Source organism: Acartia tonsa, chromosome 3, assembly GCF_053477335.1.
Source record: "Acartia tonsa isolate MP-2025a chromosome 3, ASM5347733v1, whole genome shotgun sequence".
NCBI lineage: Eukaryota > Metazoa > Arthropoda > Copepoda > Calanoida > Acartiidae > Acartia > Acartia tonsa.
In genome coordinates, this window is record NC_137262.1 from 47,645,034 (window position 1) to 47,659,165 (window position 14,132).

The following is a 14,132-nucleotide window of genomic DNA, read 5'->3' on the forward strand; positions in this document are numbered from 1 at the left end:
TTTAGGGGTTTTTTTGAGCCCCGGGGGGCTAGGGGTTGGTGGCAGGGGGCTGACTTGTAAACTAGAAGTTAGTTTATAAGCATAAAAGCTTAAGTTTAAGAAATCATCTCTGTTGGTCAAATGGTTCCTGAGAAAATTAAGGTTAGGTTCATTTTTAGGGTTTTTTTGAGCCCCGGAGGGCTAGGGGTTGGCGGCAGGGGGGTAACTTCTAAACTAGAAGTTAGTTTATAAGCATAAAAGCTTAAGTTTAAGAAATCATCTCTGTTGGTCAAATGGTTGCTAAGAAAATTAAGGTTAGGTTCATTTTTAGAGTTTTTTTGAGCCCCGGAGGACTAGGGGTTGGCGGCAGGGGGGTGACTTCTAAACAAGAAGTTAGTTTATAAGCATAAAAGCTTAAGTTTAAGAAATCATCTCTGTTGGTCAAATGGTTGCTGAGAAAATTAAGGTTAGGTTCATTTTTAGAGTTTTCTTGAGCCCCGGAGGGCTAGGGGTTAGTAGCAGGGGGCTGACTTCTAAACTAGAAGTTAGATTATAAGCATAAAAGCTTAAGTTTAAGAAATCATCTCTGTTGGTTAAATGGTTCCTGAGAAAATTAAGGTTAGGTTCATTTTTAGGGTTTTTTTGAGCCCCGGAGGGCTAGGGGTTGGTGGCAGGGGGGTGACTTCTAAATCAGAAGTTAGTTTATAAGCATAAAAGCTTAAGTTTAAGAAATCATCTCTGTTGGTCAAATGGTTCCTGAGAAAATTAAGGTTAGGTTCATTTTTAGGGTTTTTTTGAGCCCCGGAGGGCTAGGGGTTGGCGGCAGGGGGGTGACTTCTAAACTAGAAGTTAGTTTATAAGCATAAAAGCTTAAGTTTAAGAAATCATCTCTGTTGGTCAAATGGTTCCTGAGAAAATTAAGGTTAGGTTCATTTTTAGGGTTTTTTTGAGCCCCGGAGGGCTAGGGGTTGGTGGCAGGGGGGTGACTTCTAAATCAGAAGTTAGTTTATAAGCATAAAAGCTTAAGTTTAAGAAATCATCTCTTTTGGTCAAATGGTTCCTGAGAAAATTAAGGTTAGGTTCATTTTTAGGGGGATTTTGAGCCCCGGGGGGCTAGGGGGTGGGGTTATCCAAAAAATGATTAAAAATCCGTGAAGTACTAACCAAAAGTAAACTTTTATCCCAAATAACCTATAGTCTAACTTTAATACCTAGCCCAATAATCACGGAGTAAGCGAAAGTGTCAAAATTTCCCCCCCCTTTATTTAAATTATTGTCTTTTTGTTACCTATATATCTTTCTATCATCTATCCACCCATCGCTTTACCTGAAATTGAGCTTGGTAAGCCTTAATAGCATCATCCTTGCTTTTCATCTGAGCAATCATATTCTGGAATCCTGCTTCTTCTGAAGGGAATTGTTTGGCCCTAAAACAATAAATATTCTATAATTCCACAACATAAATGCAGGGATCTTAAGGGATAAGACAATGGTTGATAAATTGAAATACATCACCAATCATGATAAACAAAATTTCCCATTATGAAGACAAAAATATAAAGTTGAAAAGTTTGAACACTACTAGTTGATAAAAACAATCAAAATTCTATACCAAAGAAGTACCCAAAGTTTGACAGCCAACGAATAAGATAAAATAATTACAAAACTTTGAGTACCAGTGAAATTCATAATCAAATGTTCCCTCCCTTCCTGCAAATATGGAAACTAGCTTTCACATTATTCTTTTTTAAACAAGGTTGATAAAAATCTACCTTGGAACCTGGAGGGACGGCAAGCTGCTGGCAACACCAGGATGTGATTTCTGGATGTGCATCTTCAGGGTGTAGGCGTCTGTGTAGCCTTTCTCACAGAAATCACATGTAAATGGTTTTATCCCTGATTAATAAGAATAAACAGTGATTCTTAAACTAAGAAAATATCAAATATATTTGATTAAACTGTAGACAAAAATTTTATTCTTACACCATTGATCTTACAAGGACAATTATGTCCGTACGTAGCAAAGCTAGAGACTGAAACAATTCTACATCTTTGATCTTTAAATAGAATCGACTGTTTTCCTGTGTGGGTATGCATGTGTCTTCTAAGATTCTGTATTTGTTTAAACCTAAAATATTTGTACAAATTGAAAGCAAAATATAGGTATATTCTTTCATATATTAAAAATCTTTTCTTCTTGGAGAAAGAGAGGGTGGAGGTGGAGAGTAGAACTTACCTCCATCCACAAACAGTACAGACATGGGGCTGTTCACCATCATGCATCTTCATATGGGCCCCCATCTCGGCTGCAGAATGGAACCAAAGGTTGCACATATTGCACTTCATATTTCCCTAAAAAGATATTTTTATTAAACGTTACATTGATTAACCACTAACCAGTGGTATATAAACTAGGGTTGGGCCGGATATCCGGTGTGGCCGGATATCCGGCCATTTTCAATATCCGGCCGGATACCGGATATTGAAACTATCCGGCCGGATATCCGGCAATATAATCTTTTATATTTTACAACAAAAATCTTAAATCTTAAATGGCTGTAATTTTCTTATTATTGAAGCTCGAAGAAATTTTTTTTCTGAATATGTTTATCTTTATGTAAATTTTATATTAGAAATCTCAAACCATAAATTTTGGCGGTGGCAGCAGTACTTGGCAGCTGCCAGCCGCAAACCGACGGTTGGCAGGTAAACGGCAACGGATCTTATAAATTGTAATAAGTCATGAAGATATATAAAAAAGCTTAAGTTTAAAATTTGAAATCTTCAAGTAAAAAGTTGCGGTCACAGAAACCGTTTAAAGATTTCTGGAGACCTGGAGGTTCAGAACTTGCAGGATTATACCTGGAACCTGAAATCGACTTGAACATCTATATTACATATGAGGATGTACGACTATAGGATATTTTAGTATTAGATAACATGAAATGCTTTGTTTAAGTAAAAAAATATTTTAATTTTTACCTGAATGACCTTACCAGATTTGCTGGCATCCTGTGCCCGCCAGGAAGGAGGTATTAAAAATTTTCAACTCTTAGTTATGTTTCATACCCATATTTCGAAAGTCACTCAGTTGTAGCCCTCTACCTTTTATACACAGAAAATGGGATAGAAAATAACAGAGGGGGGGGGGGGCAGGCATTTAACGCCACCTCCCCGCCCATCCTTCAACCGTTAGGGGTTGATATTACATATTGAGGGTAGTAATAGTTAATTAGATTTATTTGCTATGGAGATTTAAAAGTTACTTAATTTTTAAGCTTTAACTTTAATTTTATCTTATTATTATATAAAGTAGTAAGCTTTTTTTGTCTGTAGTGAAGGATCTCGCTAACTGATGAACCGATATGGTTCGATATGGTTGTCCTTTTTAGATCCCAGGGTGGTTTTAGTCCGTTTAATTTTTATAAAAAAGTCGTTGTAAGGTTTTAAGTTATTTTTCTGCACTTTCATGTCCTTTCTAATATCCCTAGATACTAGGGACGCAGCCGCTAGTATAATATAAAACACCAGTTTATGAAGAATTTTTTTTGCGGGTATAGTCCCTTTCGTGGCAACGCCCCTTAAGGAGCGATTATTCGTATTTTCACAGTAGCTTTCCTCCTATTTCTAGCCCCTCGCAGGGGACTCTAACCTTGCGGGGCCAATTGCCTAGCCCTGCGGGGCAATCACCTAACCAAATATAACCTAACCTAACCTAAAATAACCTATTAAAAGCAATTTTAAAAATACAATGAATCGCCCCTTAAGGTGCGTTGCTACGAAAGGGACTTACTCCTTTTTTGATACTTTAATATGTAGTAATTTGGCCGGTTATCCGGCCGGATATCCGGTAATTTGGCCGGATAAACGGATATTTGCCGGATATCCGGCGTTGGCCGGATATCCGGCCGGATACCGGATATCCGGCATTTCAAATCAGCCGGATATCCGGTATCCGGCCAAAAAACTATCCGGCCCAACCCTAATATAAACCCATATAAAACTAATGTCCAAAGTTCTCTGTTTTGATTTTTTTTATTGTTGGTGTGGAATTTCACAGAGTATACAGTTTTCCATTTTTTACATGAATTTAAAACTGCCATTTACCTTGTTATCGACCATAACTCCAGACCTCTGCATAGGTCCTGTTCTTGTAAGTAATCCAGTTTTCTGCTGGAGGGTGACTGCTGCCGCTTGAGCAGTTTTGGCCTCAGCTGCACGGATCAGTTTGTCGGAGGTACCTTCTTCAATATCACCCTAAAAAGTATTTATCTTTGTAAATAAATCTACCAATATAAAGGCGAACAAAAGTATCTTCGTCTATCCGTCTGTTATTCAAAAACGCTAGCACAAAATAATATATAAAAAATCGCACTCTTCATATTCAATCAAACATTCGGCCTCTCCCATTTGTACACACACAATGGTACTTACAATCTGATACACAAAAAGCTACAGACGACAACTATTTTTCAACTAATTTTCATTTAAAATATTTTCAGAATATGATAAAAGATTATCTTAATTTTCTAAAATTTGACAATGGCAATGACTTACTTGTTGTTCATGATTCATAATATGCCTCTTTAAATTATGCTGCAAATGGAACCTTAAACAAAAAAATTAATTCCATAAAAATCAAAAAGAAAAAAATCTGTTATGCTAGAAAAGAAAATAACAGGTTAATTTTTAAAGAATAATACGTGGAATAAAGGTTTCCATATTAAAAATTCTTCAAGAAAACAATTTGAATTGAATAAGTCTTTTCTTTTTACCTGCAACCACAAACAGGACAAGCATAAGGCTTCACACCAGCATTATGCACCAACATATGCTTGGCTAGATGCGCTGCAGTTACAAACATCTTCCCGCATTTGTGACACGCTACAGGAGGGGTGCCAGGAGGAACAGTAGATCCAACAGGAATCGGGCGAGGTGATAGCTTTTTCAGCTGAGGTGGGGCTTTTAAAGCTGCCTAAAATTAATAGTTGTGCTTTGTAAATAGGTGACAAAAATCAGTAAGAAACGTAAACAAAGACCATTTTTATGTCCACAACATTTTTTTTATAAATAAACCCATTTATCAGAAACTTTTGAATATTATTCTCAAAAAAATTGTATTTTCCACACAAAAAAATAACGACAAAAAAGTACGTATTTTGCTTTAAAGGTAGAAAAACTAGAAATCCTTATAACATAAAGATAAAAGAATATTTGAATCATAGAGTATCTTTGCTCTTTAAACATAAATAAATGTCAACCTGAAGACTTGGCATAGGTCTTTGTTGGCTGGCTCCGGCTCTACTCAGCTCCTGATTTTCCAGCTGTTTCCACCAGGTACTTCCAGGGGATTTAGGACCTTAAAATCATAACCTTTATTTTAAGTTTACTAATTTCATTGTTTTTTTACCAAATGCAAGTTTATTTACGCCACCAGAATATATTTTAGATGTAAACAGTTACGAAAATAATATCCATTACCATGATATAACAGTTACCTGCTCTTATTATTTTATACTCCTAAGCTATTATGGGAATAAGTGATACTTTGGTGATCATATATAAAATAAATAAAAGGACTATCTACCTGAAATCAAGTTTGATTGTCCTGGGGGTGGCGGAATTTCCTCTTCTGTTTGTAAATAACTTTCTGGAAGACTGTCCTACAAATAAATGTTAAAAATTAAATGTAACTTCTACTTGGAAACTTCAGACAAAAAAGACATAAATACATATTACATATATTAAGATTAAAGAGGGTTTATTAAAATAATTTACTAGGCAAACCTTATGAACTTTTAAAAGATGAAAGGTAATAGAGGTGAAGTTTTATAGTTCTTTAGTAACACAAATCTATAACTTACCTTGTGAGCCCTATAAAGATGAGTAGAAACAGATCCTTTACTGGAGAACTTTATACTACAAACAGGACAGGCAAATAATCCATCCACATGGGATTCTAAATTAAACAAGATTCATTAGTTACCAGTAAAATATTTCAAAAAATAGAGATAGGTCAAAGAAATATCAATTAGTCTTGTAACCAAATAAAACAAAATATACTTACGCATGTGTTTCTTCAAATTACACTTCTGTACAAATCTCCATTCACACAAGGAACATTTCCACGGTTTCTCTCCTCTGTGGAGCATCAAGTGATGTTTCAAGTTGGTTTTCTTTACAAAAGTTTTATTGCAAATGTTACATTTATTGTTGCTCCTCGCAATTTCTTCTCGCGTTGCCTCATCTCCAATCTAAAGATTGACACAAATTATAAAATATCGGCTCTTATAAAAGCTTTACTAATAAACATATCCCATAGTATCCTATTCTTTGAAGTAATCGTTTTTTTTTGTCTGAAGCTTAATATCTCAATAACTAATGAACCGATCGGGTTTTCTGTTTTAGGAAAGCTTCAAATAAGTTTCTATGAGGTTTTATGTTATTTTATTTATAAAATTTTCTAGAAGGTTTTAGACTATTCTTATAGCCCCTTTCTGCCACTACAAATACAGAGCTCCTAGATGCTAGGAACATAGTCGCTAGTTTATTATATTTCATCAAAACCTTAATTTGTTGTGTTAATTGAAGCTAAATGTTTCGAACCAATACGAAAAATAAAATTCTTACCGAAGATTGAAAGATGGATTGTTGCATGAAACCAGCAACTTTATTGCTGGCTGCAGCCATGGATGCAGCATTGTGTACCTGAAGACTACCACCAGCTGCCATGGCTTCCTGTTGCTGTGAACAATGGAGATATTATATATATGTAAAAAATTCAAAAAAGATTAAACTGTGGTTATATGTTTCTGCCAATGTTATAGAGAAGTATTAGCATCTGATATATTTATAATACTCTTAATTTGACGGGGTCTATGACATATGAAAATTATCGTAAATCCATTTGTGAGGATTTGTGGATTTATGATAATTGTATCAATATTCTAGATTAACTGGTGGAGTGTTAAAAGGCCAAATAACTACCTAAGGAAGAATCTCCCCCATGAAGAGGCCGACGTGATCATGAAGATAGGAGGACTCTTCAGTTATTTTATGTGGATATAAAAAGACCAAAATAAATTATTGTTTTATATTTGTCTATTCATTTTATTTGATATTTGAATTCTTATTTTATGTATCTTAACTTTGGGCAATTTGCAGACTCTAGTTGTTTCTGGGGTTTGAGTTTTATGTGTATTAAAAGATCTAAATTATCGTGTGCTTTTAGACAGTGTAAAATGGCCTTGATCCTGTCTACCTGATGATTGGTTACACTGTTGTTTAGGTGAGATATGCTACATTTTATCATCCTTTCAATGGTAGCAGCTTTTTTTCAGCAACAGTTCAAAAAGATCTACGGCACAGTGTAACTAAAAATCAGTCTAGGCTAATCAACCACTCTCAAGAAGGAAAAATCAAAAATTTTTTTTTCACAGTGTATAAAAAGGCCAAAAGTGGATGTTCTAAAACTCATATAAAACCCCAGAAATAAAAAATGGCGGCCGAGACCGGGAAAGAGCCTGATGGGCCAAATTCCGGAAAAGGCGATGGCGTTAATGGCGATGGCGTTAATGGCGTTAATGGCGATTTGCAAGAGGTTGCAATTACAACTGAGGTTGACAATGTTAATGGTAGCGAACGCTCTAATGGAGCTGATAAGGAGAAAAATGGCGGGGCGAACGGTCTTGCTACGGGCGACGGCGTGGCTAATGGCGGGTCGGGAGGTGTCCGACCAAAAACAACAAATACAGGTTTCCCTGAAAGCTTTGATGAAAATAGGATACAAAAATTCAGGGAGTTCGAAGCTTTTCTACAACTAAGGTCCAACGATCACGGTAAAACAGGTGAACAAAGGACAAATGAGCACGATTCGTTTCGTGGACAAAGGACAAATGAGCGCGATTCATTTCGTGGACAAAGGACAAATGAGCATGATTTATTTCGTGAACAAAGGACAAATTACCCCCAAAACTTTCCCCAACACCCCCCTTACGAAAATGCAAGATTTTACCCCACCTATGAGAATGTTAATCAAAGGCCAATTGATTATTATGACATCCCCGGACAAAGATACTATGATCCATACTATGACAGACCAAGATATGATGGTAAAAACACTGTCCCCATTCCCCTGTTGGAAGAATTTGAAGAATTTAATACATGGTATAACTGTATATTAGCATGGTCTGATAGCACGGATTTGCCTAAACACCGCCAAGGCTATCTGCTCGCAAATTCGCTACCTGTCTCGTCTAAGAAATATGGAAATCATTTGCGGGAAGATTTATTCAAGGCTTGTCCACCGGGATCCCTAACTAACAACCCGGAAGGTGTCCGTATTATCATAGATTTTTTAAAATCTAGGCATTTTGTAGATGAAGAAAAACAATTATTCGAAGTAAAAAGACAAATGACAACAATCGTTCGCAAACCCAATCAGAATATCAATGATTTTCTGATTGAGTTTGAGAACTTAAGAGAACGTAGCAAACAGCTAGAAATAGAAATAAAAAATGACAAACTTCTAGCTCTCACTTTGTTTGAATGTGCAAATTTAAATGCAACAGAAGAAACGGTCTTGCGTGGCGTATGCGACTTTTTAACCAAAGACGGTAAAAGATACGAAACCGTAAAAAGAAAATTACGCGACGTCTGCAGTAAATTACATGAAAAAACATCAAATAATGAAGAAATAAACCTTACACAAAATTCTTCAAACAACGAAGACGACATTGACGAAGCATATCTAGCTAGAGGTTGGAAGCCGCCAAACGGTTACCAACGATACCAAAATTACAGACAGAATAATCAACGAGCCCAAAATCGAAAGAATAATAATGGAAACACATGGAAAATGCATTATAAAACCAGAAAACAAAATCCACTGGGCAAGGATGGAAAAGTGATGACATGTAACATCTGTAATGCTACAACTCACTTAGCTGCACAGTGCCCAGAAGCCTATGAGAATATGAGAAAGAATGAAGATAAAGGGAATAGACCAAGAAAATATCAACCAGTATACATGACCAGAACCAATGAACATGGAGTTGAAGAGAAAAGGGAATTTCTCATGGAAAAGTCGGATTCTGAATCTGAAAAGGAAGAAAGCGTGAACTGCACAGTTCTGTGCTCAGACAACAAAGAGGACATGAACAAGTTCACAGCTGAGGCCATTAACATGGCCGCCCTTGACACTTGCTGCACTGCGTCTGTAGCAGGTGAAAAGTGGCTAAAAGTGTTTTTGGAGGCATTACCAAAGGATCTCAAAAAGAAAGTACAAGGACCTAGAGATTCAAAGAGGACCTTCATATTTGGTAATCAAGGAAAGCTGAAAGCAACCGCTAGCTACACAATACCCACCAAAATAAGTGGCGAATACAATGAAATAACCATAGATATCATCAAATCTGATATACCATTACTCTTATCAAAGGATGAAATGAAGAAACTGGGAATAACCCTAGATATGAGACGTGACAAAGGAACTATAAATGGAAAACCATTAGTCCTGTCAACCACCTCAGCAGGCCACTATGTTGTTGACTTACTACAAAAGAACGAAACCATAGACGAAGTCAATATTGCTGAACTAGAAACCGACAATGAAAAAGAGCTAGTAAAGAATATTGATAAGATCCATAAACAATTTGGACATAGGCCCAAGAAAGTTCTAGTTTCAATATTCAAGGAAGCAGGAAAATGGAAAGAGAAGTTCAGTGACACAATCGACAAAATAATGGAGAAATGTGAGGGTTGCCTGCTAAGAAAAAGGTTACCAGACAAACCTGCAGTAGCGGCCCCACTATCCAGTGATTTTGGTCAGGTGCTAGCTTTTGACTTGAAAGTTTGGGACATGCACAAGAACATATACATTTTCTACATGATAGATCACTTTACACGCTTCCAGGTAGCAACAGTGATCAAAAGCAAAGAACCCGAGGAGATTATCAAGGCTTTCACAACAAAATGGTTGCCAGTGTTTGGAAAGGTAGAAAGGATTCTAACTGACAATGGAGGTGAATTCTCCAATGAAAACATGAGAGAGGTTGCAAGTGCCCTGAATGTTCAGCTTCTGACCACGGGCGCAAACAGCCCGTGGCAGAACGGAAACATGGAAAAGAATCATGGGCTTACCGACTCCATTGTGAAAGCTACACGAAGAGACTTTCCAAAAATGCCATTGGAAGTTGCTTTAGCCTGGGCCATTACGGCCGTCAACTCAATGTCAAGTGTTAGAGGGTTCTCACCCTATCAATTGGTGTTTGGTAGACAAATCAAGCTGCCAAACATTCTTGACGATCCTCCTCCTGCTTGGGAAGAACCTGAGAAAAGCAAGTCTCTGCTAGAGACACTAGAAGCTTTGCACTCTGCTAGAGTTGAATTCACAAAGAATGAAAGATGTGAAAGGCTAAGGAAAGCTCTGAAAGCTAAAATAAGAGTTGCTGACACCATCTACGAGAATGGAGATCTGGTGTACTTCAGAAAGGAAGGAGAAGACAAGTGGAAAGGACCAGCAAAAGTTGTTTTCCAGGACAGCAAAGTAATTTTTATCAGACTGGGAGGCACGTACTACCGAGTAAGTGCAAACAGATTGCTCAAGGCTGGAGAAGCACTAACCAAACAACTCATTGAAGAGGGGAAACACTCTCCAGATCAGACAATTGGGGAAGATCCTAAGAAAGATATCTCTGACAAGATCAGCAAGCAACCAGTTGACATAAGCACACGTAGTAGGCAAAAAGAACTGGATGATGAGCTGAACGAGCAAGATTCCCCAGACCAATGGTATGGCAGAGGATATGGAAGTCAACAGAACATGGATAACTACAGGATGAGGCAAGAGACGGAACAACACACAGAAAGAGAAGAAAGAAGCATGACAGACCAGAACAGGCAGAATCAAGAAACAATTGTTGACAACGAGCCAGAAGATTATCAAAGGAATGAAGTGAATACACAAGAACAGGAGGCATTGCCAGAGAATCATGTTGCAGACAATCGGGAACCAGAACAAGTCCCTAACGAGACAGAGCAAGTGCAAATTGAAACAGAACAAGTTCCCAAGGAGACAGAACAAGTCTCCAATGAGCCCCAGATAGAAAACTTAGCAACAAATGTCACAAAAGGAAAGAAAAGGAAGAAAGTAAACCAAAGACCACTACCAGCATTCAACGAGGATGGCACATTGCAAAATGCCTCCCAAGTGCTGAAAAGACGTGACAGAATTGAAATTCTGGAAAATGGAAAGTGGGAAAAAGGAACAATTCTGAGTCACGGAGGCAAAGTAGGCGGCAGAAATGCTGGCTGGTATAACATTGAATTAGACAATGGCGATGTTTTTCATGAAGAACTATCAACAAGAAACATCAGATATGAAGAACAAAATACTCAGGAAGAGGATGAAGTGTTGGAGGTCAGATTAGACACTGGGAAAAAGTTAAAAATTACTGACATGAGCAAGAGAAAGATCAGGATGGAAGATGAAGATGAGGTAATCTGCATGCTGGTATCAGATTACATTCTGGCAGTAATGGTGCCTAAAGAACAAAGAAACTCACCAGAAGTGATGCAAGCCAAATTTGATGAACTTAACAAGTTAAAAGCATTTGAGACCTATACGTTAGTCAAAGACGAAGGACAAGATTGTATCACAACTGTATGGGTATTGACTGAGAAAGGAGATGAAAAAAGAGCAAGGTTAACTGCAAGAGGCTTTCAGGAGGATGGAGAATTCCCGACAGACAGCCCTACAGTACAAAAAGGTTCTGTGAGATTAATCTTATCTTTAGCAGCTACGAATGGATGGATTTTAAAGACTGTAGATATCTCCAGTGCTTTTCTACAAGGAGATGAGATGGACCGAGAAGTCTTTGTGAAACCACCCAAGGAAGCTGATGACGCAGGCATGTTGTGGAGACTTAACAGATGCCTATATGGTCTTAAAGATGCCAGTAGAAAGTGGTATTTCAAGGTCGTAAGCAAGCTTAAGCAGAAAGGCTTTCAGAAATCCTGCATGGATAAAGGGTTTTTCTTCCTGATCAAAGATGGAGTGCTGATTGGAGTAGTTGGAATTCATGTAGATGATTTTCTACAAGCAGGAACACCAGAGTTTGAAAGAATTATGGAAGAGGTACTGAAAGATTTCAAAGTAGGGAAAGCAGAATCAGGTGAATTCATGTACACTGGCTATCATATGAAACAAACACAAGCAGGTATAACTTTTCACCAGAAAAAGTATGTTCGTGACTGCAAGATACCGGCAATTGATGTGAAGAGTCTTAAAGACAAACAACGAGACATGTCACAAGATGAGTTAACTCTTTTAAGACAAATCACTGGTATCATCAACTGGGCAGCTAGAGCCACACGCCCAGACATACTATTTGATGCTCTAGAACTATCAACCAAGTTCAAGGGAGGAAAAGTTGAAGATCTTGCAAGAGCACAGAGTGTAGCGACCAAGATGAAGAAAACAGAAGTTTCAGTCTTAATACCTAACCTGATAAACTGGAAGGACTGCCAAATTTGGGTGTACACGGATGCGGCATTCCGCAATTTGAATAACAAAGTTGACAGCTGCGGTGGGTATGTCATTTTTTTGGTGAACATACAAGGAGGACAGTGTGCAGCAATTGAATGGAGAACCAACAAGCTGAAAAGGAAAGTTCACAGCACCTTAGGTGCTGAGATGCAAATCCTTTACAATGGTCTGGATGCAGCGCTGGCATACAAAGAACAGATCAGGCAGATGTCTAATGGAGAAATAAATCTGCAGGTGAGAGCAATCACTGACAACATGTCGGCAAGACAATCAATTTATTCAGAATCTGATGTACAAGAAAGAATGTTGAGAGCTGATATTGCTATCATCAAAGACATGGTTGATGAAGCTAGAGTGTTGGAGATCTGCTGGGTAAAAGGGAAGGAGATGCTCGCCGATACCCTTACAAAAAGGGGTGTATGCACAATCCCTTTGCTTGAAGTACTAGAAACTGGAAAGTTGAGCAAAAATGCTCTAGAAGTGGTTTTAAAGTAAAAATAAAGAAAATACAAAAACCAAACACAATGTATATATGTAAAAAATATCACAATGATACTGTATCTCAATTCTAACCAAGAAAACATAAATCCAGTATTTTGAGAACACAAATCCAACTTTTGAAAACACAAATCCAATATATTTGCATTTTGCACCACCAAAAAGCATTTTACCACAAAAGAATTTTTAATGCTCATTCCCTTGAAGGTTTGTTTTGGCACCACAGAAATGAACGCGAGTTGGCAGATTCGTTCACGAGTGAAGTAAAACCCGGAAAAAATGTTACGCGGCATTCAGCGCTTAATAGAAGTTTTACCGCAAGCGGCCACAAATGACGCAGCTTTTTTTTTTCAAATTTCTAAAGGATTTTTAAAAATCAAAGAATTGCAAAATGCAAGAACAAAAGTGAATAATATCAGTATCTTTACATTTACCCATTATGATAAACATGTACCTGCACTCAAATTTAGAAATCGGCGCGAAATTTCACACATATTTTTTATTTTTCTTCCCGAGTCCACAAAAGTTCAACAAAAATTTTTTCCTGTTGCTCAGAAACAAGTTTTTTTTTTGGATACGAAAAAAGGCCAAAGTTTTTTTATGTTGTTTTATTATTGCTAAGTGAAAAACAATTCTCACACAAAAATTTGATTTTGTTATTTCCTTTTTCAGAACAAGTATAGATCGAGATTTTAAAACCAATGGCGCCGAAAGTGCAAGATATAGTTTTTAGCAACTTTGCTATGCCCAGTGAGATCTGGGATGAGGAAAAGACTCGCATTAAATGGATCAGTCTTAAAAATTATGATCTAAAAGCGATGAGAAGTGTTGTGATCAAGGCTATTCGCAACCAGAGCCAGCCAAAAAATATAATTATAGCGAGTTTCGCCAAATTTGCTGGGGCTGTTGAAAACAAAAAGCTGGTTCAAATCTTCGAGGAATTTGTTGCAGAATCCAAAGCACAGAAGGCAAACAAAATAAACATAGCCACGTGTATGTTTATTCCCAACAACTCGGCGGTGTGGGACAAGGTGGCCGATTTGAATGAGTCCATAAGACTGTGCAACAATATCATTGGGATTTCACCATGCAATCTTCACAAGATGGG

At 37.4% G+C, this 14,132-nt stretch overlaps 1 protein-coding gene across 2 annotated transcripts in view; it reads right to left on the reverse strand.

The window, feature by feature from the left end:
* The window catches only part of LOC145314395 (uncharacterized), a 30,440-nt gene that overhangs the window by 10,443 nt on the left and 5,865 nt on the right, over positions 1-14,132 (reverse strand). The window contains exons 13-24 of one of the 2 annotated variants that reach the window (XM_080154280.1): positions 6,610-6,723; positions 6,047-6,233; positions 5,844-5,938; positions 5,567-5,642; positions 5,241-5,338; positions 4,755-4,954; positions 4,537-4,588; positions 4,087-4,236; positions 2,216-2,331; positions 2,060-2,107; positions 1,752-1,874; positions 1,307-1,406 (exon numbers count right to left, since the gene is read on the reverse strand). In XM_080154280.1, the coding sequence (XP_080010406.1) occupies positions 1,307-1,406; positions 1,752-1,874; positions 2,060-2,107; positions 2,216-2,331; positions 4,087-4,236; positions 4,537-4,588; positions 4,755-4,954; positions 5,241-5,338; positions 5,567-5,642; positions 5,844-5,938; positions 6,047-6,233; positions 6,610-6,723 (1,359 nt within the window). Of the gene's footprint in view, positions 1-1,306; positions 1,407-1,751; positions 1,875-2,057; positions 2,108-2,215; positions 2,332-4,086; positions 4,237-4,536; positions 4,589-4,754; positions 4,955-5,240; positions 5,339-5,566; positions 5,643-5,843; positions 5,939-6,046; positions 6,234-6,609; positions 6,724-14,132 lie in introns of both variants that reach the window. The other variant, XM_080154279.1, reaches the window with a different exon arrangement.